Source organism: Arvicanthis niloticus, chromosome 5, assembly GCF_011762505.2.
Source record: "Arvicanthis niloticus isolate mArvNil1 chromosome 5, mArvNil1.pat.X, whole genome shotgun sequence".
Classification (NCBI taxonomy): domain Eukaryota; kingdom Metazoa; phylum Chordata; class Mammalia; order Rodentia; family Muridae; genus Arvicanthis; species Arvicanthis niloticus.
Window position 1 is genome coordinate 19,438,011 of NC_047662.1, and position 6,000 is coordinate 19,444,010.

At 47.7% G+C, this 6,000-nt stretch overlaps 1 protein-coding gene across 2 annotated transcripts in view; it reads left to right on the plus strand.

Moving 5' to 3' along the window:
* The window catches only part of Ncmap (non-compact myelin associated protein), a 28,920-nt gene extending 23,826 nt beyond the window's left edge, over window positions 1-5,094 (plus strand). For both annotated transcript variants that reach the window (XM_076933983.1, XM_034502904.2), the window contains 2 exons: window positions 1,867-1,951; window positions 3,062-5,094. In XM_076933983.1, coding sequence (XP_076790098.1) covers window positions 1,867-1,951; window positions 3,062-3,203 — 227 coding nt within the window. In that variant the 3' untranslated portion in view covers window positions 3,204-5,094. The remainder of the gene's footprint in view (window positions 1-1,866; window positions 1,952-3,061) is intronic.
* The last annotated feature ends 906 nt before the right edge of the window (window positions 5,095-6,000 follow it).

Genomic DNA, 6,000 nt, shown 5'->3' on the forward strand with positions numbered 1-6,000 from the left:
TACAGGACTTGCATAGTAGCCTTGTGTGTGTAAGACTGAAAACATAAGCAATCTCAGTAGGAACTTGATGAACAAATCATGGTACAGCCAAAACAGGGTAACGTGCAGCCATTGGAACCACAGAGAATATGTAAACACATGGAGAGATGAAGGAGATGATACCATAAGATAACATATAGAACTTTCCTAGCTGCACACACACAACACACACACACACACACACACACACGTGCTGGTGATAATGTGCTAGATCCTCTGGAACTGGAGTTACAGGTGGTTGTTAGCCATATGACGTAGGTACTGGGAACCCAAAACTAGGTCCTTTGTCAGAAGAGTGTGCACTCCTAGCTGCCGATCCATCTCTCCAGCCCCCTTATTTTGCTTTATTCTGTTTTGGAACAGGAGACACGTAGTTTAGACTGGCCTTGAACTTTCTGTGGAGTTGAAGATGACCTTGAACTCCTGATCCTTCTGCCTCTACCTTGAGTGCTGGGATTACAGGTGTGCTCTACCACAACTGGAAATCTAGGTGTCATTTTAACAATTGCTTGTTTTTTCCATATGTAGGAATAGTTTAAGGTGTTTTTAAGGATTTGTTCTTATTTTATGTATATGGGTGTTTTGCCTATACAAGTGTGCATGAGTATGTAGTACTCAAAAATGCCAGAAGAGGGCATCAGACCCTACAGGTATTGGAGCCACAAGACATTGTGTGGGTTCCGGGAACTGAACTTGGGTCCTGTGTAGGAGCAACCAAGGGTTCTTCACTGCTGAGCCTTCTCTTGTCAGCCCCTAATCCTAAAACCATAACAGACTATGGAGCACACAGGTGGCCACACCGGTGGATGGGTAGGTGTAGATGACCCATTTTGCTTATTTTTGCATTTCCAAAATCATCTTTAAAAAATCACACTAATTGTGCATTACCAAAAAGAGGGGAGGATGTTTTCCTGATCTGTTCTGCAGAAGCTTAGATCTGTGCTGACAGAAAGAGGCAGGCAGGCACCCTGGCACATACCCGCAAATCCTGGCCCTTTAGAGACAGAGGAGGAGAATCAGGAGTTCACGGCCATCACTGGCTTCTTAACAAGGTCATTCTGGGACACACGAGACTTGGTTTCTTACTGATGTAACAAAATGCCTGAAAAAGAAATCAACTTAAAGAAACGGTTTGTGTGGGCTCAGGTCTCAGTCCCAGTGGCTTGGCTCCTCCGCTGTGGGGCTGAGCCGAGATAGCGTTGGGCAGAGAAGGCATAGTGAGCTGCCCACTCATGACGCTGGGTCACAGAGATAGATAGAAAGGAACATGATAAGATGACCTTCAAGGGCCTCTAGTGCCCATTTCCTCTCACCAGGGCCCTCCCCCATACAGTTTCTGCCACCTCACAATAGTGCCATCAAACTATAAATTCGGTGGCTAAGTCTGATTAGACCATGACAATTGCGCACTGGGGACCCTCAATCTGCGTGTCAGCTTGTGTCTTTACCATCTCTGTTCTCTCTTATTTTGTATTTGAATTCATTAACCTTTTGTGTGTGTGTGTGCGCGCGCTCACGCGTGTACATTTGCTCATATGTGTCCATGCTGGCATAAGTGTGCACCAACACACACACAGAGGTCAGAAGACACCCTCGGTATCAGTCCTGCCTTCCTACCTTGCTTGCAACTGAGTCTCTTTGTTTATTTTCCCCATCATACCCCAGGAAACACCAGGCTGGGGGCTTGTAAGCTTCTGGGGATCCTCCTGTCTCTGCCTGCCATGCCCCTAGGAGCCCTGGGATCACCATGCAGACTCATGCGGTTTCTGGGGACTCCTATGCATCTGCCAAGGGCTTCTCCCACTTTTGGTTTCCTCTTCTCTGCAGGTTCTGGAGCCATCGTGGCTGCCATCGTGGTGGTTGTCATCATCATTGTGACCTTGGTACTGATCCTGCTGAAGATGTACAACAGGTAGGGGATGCCCAGAATTGTCTGCTTCTCCTCCCCCATACACAGACATCTTAGCCGTTTCTCATGTAGAGTGTTAGCTCACCTGCCATGCGTGACACTGCCCTCCTGCCCTCTCTGTCACAGCCGAGGTTCAAACCCAAACCATGCGGTTTCAGATATTCTCACCATAGCATGTAATAATAACAGGCTGGGGATGAGGTTTGGTGGGTGGGACGCTTGCCTAGCATACATGAAGGCCTGGGTTTGATTCCCAGTGCTGTATAAATCAAGTATGGTGGCACTCAGGAGATAAAGGCAGGAGGACCAGAAGTGTACAGGATGAATTTGAGGCCAGCCTGGGCTACAGAAGACCCTGTCTCAAAGCCAACAACAATAGTAGCATTAAGTGTTATTTTTAAAACCTTTAGGGGTGCTACCGCGTAAACCTATTGGAAACAAGGAAACAGCATTGAATTCCAGTGTTTCCTAAGGAATTAGAATCTATCAGTAGCTTGGGAGGCAGAGGCAGGTGGGCAGGTGGATTTCTGAGTTCGAGGCCAGCCTGGTCTACAGAGTGAGTTCAGGACAACCAGGACTACTCAGAGAAACCCTGTCTAAAAAAAAAAAAAAAAAAAAAAGAAATCTATCAGTGGATGAAATATCCCATCAGAACTCATTATTGTTAACTACTGAATTTTATGGTATACAGAATGAAGATAGAATATACAGTTTGCTAGTTTGTTTGAGACAGCGTTTTCCTATGTAGCCCAGGCTGGCCTCAAAATCTTGATGTTCCTGCCTCACCCTTGAAAGTCCTGGGATCGTAGACATTTTAAGTCAGTTCTCTTCTCAGTTACATAAGGCATTCTTAAATACTCCTAGCAAAACACCCAGCATGCGTAATCATACTGCAAACCTTGAGTGGCTTCCTTAGCCTTGAATGCCGCCATGCTCGGATTCCATTCGTTGTCAGGGACAGACTGACATTTAGCAGTTTAATTTAAACAGACCATCCCACAGTGAGCCAGGCTGATGTTAAAGGTCCTTCCCAGTCGTAACAGTGGCAACTGAACAGTGTGACCTCATGATGAGCCACCGTCACAGAGCCCATTCTTCACTGTCTCATTACAGGAGAATGAGGACCAGGCGGGAGCTGGAGCCCAAGAGCCCAAAGCCACCTGTCCCTCCTGCCCTGGAGCCAAACAGCAATGGCAGCCAGCAGCCTGCTACCGTGACCTTCGACCCTGCCGATGTCCATGTGGAGACTCGGTGACCCTGCCTTTGGTGCCATCCCTGCCTCTGCAAAGAGCTTTTATGACCTGAAAGTCCACTCTGCTGGCAGCTTCACCGAGTTCTTTCTGGTTGGGTAAACCGAGGCACCTTTTGTACAGCCCCTGCAGCTTGAAGCCATCCTCACCTGTGCACTGGCCACCCCAGCTATGTCTGTGTCCCTGCTGCTACTCAACCAAAGCTCTGTGGACATTCTTTTATCTGACAAGAAGCACTGTGCTGGGGAGACAAGTGCGAGTTTGGTTCTCACCTCACACGTGCTACAGCTAGACAGACAGACAAACAGACAGACAGACAGACAGACAGACAGACATCTGAGTCTTGTGCTCAGGGGTCAGGGAGTGTTCATGAAAGTGTCACCAAGGGAGCCACTGGGAACATCTCAGCTTAAGGGCATGTCCACAGCTTTCTCAATCCCATAGCAAGGTGCAGGGAAACTAACCTGGACTAACCACAAAACCAACTTGGCAACATCTAACTGACCCTGTACTAGATAGCCACTCGGCAGGTCATCATGGCCAGTCAGCGTTCTCCCCCTTTAACAAAGGGTACAAGAGGCTGGACTTGGTGGCGTGTGCCTGTCATTGCAGCACACAGTAGAAGCAGGAACACTGTGATTACAAGACCAGCTTTGGCCACATACAGAGATGGTTCTTTAAAACAATACAGAATAAACAGTATTCTTCAAAACATCTACTTCATTAGTAGTCAGAAGGAAGAGGTACCCTGAGGAGCAGAGGCTACCTCTAGGATGAGGAGCAGAGGCTAGCTCTAGGATAAGAATTGTTGTATTGCCCACGGACCTGGGCTGCTCTGGACTCTTTCTGCTGCCCCAGGTGGTCTACCCTGACCCCTCATTTTCTGTCTCCCTTCATTTGGATGCTAAGCTTTCCTGGCAGTCCTCTTGCCTCTGGGGACAAGTATTTGGAACCCATTAAATCTTGTATTTCCTGCATGCTTCCTTGTCACTTTGCAGAGACAAAGCACAGCCAGCTGACTCTCTGTGACCACTGACCCTTGATCCTGGGCCAGAAGACAATCTGCAAACCAGGATAAACCTTTTAGGATTAAGATTTACATCCAAGCTCTACTTCCTGACTGGCCTTGAAAAAGTGATTCTGGTGCTCACCAGATGACTTAGTAGGCACACGCAGCCAAGCTTGACAACCTAGGTTCCATCCTCAGGACCCGCATGGTGGAAGGACAGAACAGGCTCCCGGAAGTTATTCTCTCATCTCTACATACAGACAGACAGATTACATTTAACTAAATTGTTTTTTAGATGTCTGCTTTGGGCCTTAGGGAGATGGCTCAGTGGCTAAGGGTGCTTGCTGCACACACATAAGGACTGAGTTCAAAGCCCAGACACCCAACTACAAAGCTACATGTAGTGACAGCCTAGAGTCAGCATCAGTAAGAAGGTCCGTCTCTAAAGTGTAAGACATGGAACAAAAGAACAGGCTACAGGATGTCTGGCCTCTGGGAATATATGGGTGCATATTCTCCTAAGGGAGCATATGCCACACACACAACACGCAACTGTTTTGTGGGTCTTAGGGAAACAACAGGGTCTTACTATGTAGCCCTGACTGTCCTGAAACTCTGTAGACCAGGCTGGATTTGAATCAACAGAGCTCCTCCTGCCGCTAGCTCCTGAGTGCTGGAATTAAAGGTGTGTACCACCACACACACAGACAGCTAAAAATACTTAGGTGATGCAGCCTGGGCATGGTGGCTCCTGCTCATAATCCCAGCACTTAGAGGTAGACAGAGCTATATATAGGAGAATCAAGAGTTTAAGGTCATCCTTGGCTACACAGAAAACTCAGGATCACCCTGGGCTACATGAAATCCTCTCTGAACAAACAAACAAAGCCTCCTTTGAGTAGCTGTGGGAAAAATACTAGGAAATTCTCATCGTTGTTGCTTGGCCATCTTTCCCTTCTGTGTTAAATACCCATCACCTCCAGGCACTCGGAGGGCATCTACTAAGTTATCTCAGAATTTCATTCTCTCCGTGAGCCTGGAGGTCATCTTTCTTTCCACTCTCAGATGAGAAGTTCCAATTCACAAAGAGTAGGAACCTGCCGGGAGTCACATGCCTGGTGAGGTAGAGACAGGGCTCAAAGTAGTGTTGGTCCCAGTTTGGCAGGGACTTCTTCCCATTGTGTCTTCTTCTTTCCACCCTTCCCAAAAGATGTGCGCTCCTCTGGGAATGGATGCAGAGCAAAGCAGTTTTGTCCCTGTCCTGTATGGAGACAAGGATCTGGCTTCCTAGCTGAAAGTGGGAGAAAGGCTGCTCTGGTGGCCTCCTGTTGACTTTCATGACCACAGCCATGATGGCGTTCCTTAACCTACCTGTGCTCCAAGTGTCCCGTGTCACTTGTTTCCTGCTAGGCCCTGGACCAGCCCTAATATATAATGCTTCCCTGAACATTTTCTGCTTTCAAAAGAAAAGAAAAACAAGCAAAACCACTGGAGACACGGCTCCTCAAGGCCTTCCCCTCCATTCCAAATACCAGAAAAAAAAAAATCAGCTCAACTGTTCCAGCCTTAAAGCAGAAGGTCTTCTCTTGCTAATTAATGCTTGGGAATGGAGAAGGGGAGAGGTGGAGAGGACAGTCAGGGTGGGGGCAAGCAAGACGACTTTAGTGTTCTGCTTCTCAGTAATGAAGATAACTCAGGAAGGCTCCCATTGTGGCTCTGTACAAGTTGAGGGGCTCCTCAGTACAGGACAGGGCCCCCAGTTTTACCAGGGGATGGTAGGGCACCTGTTTATT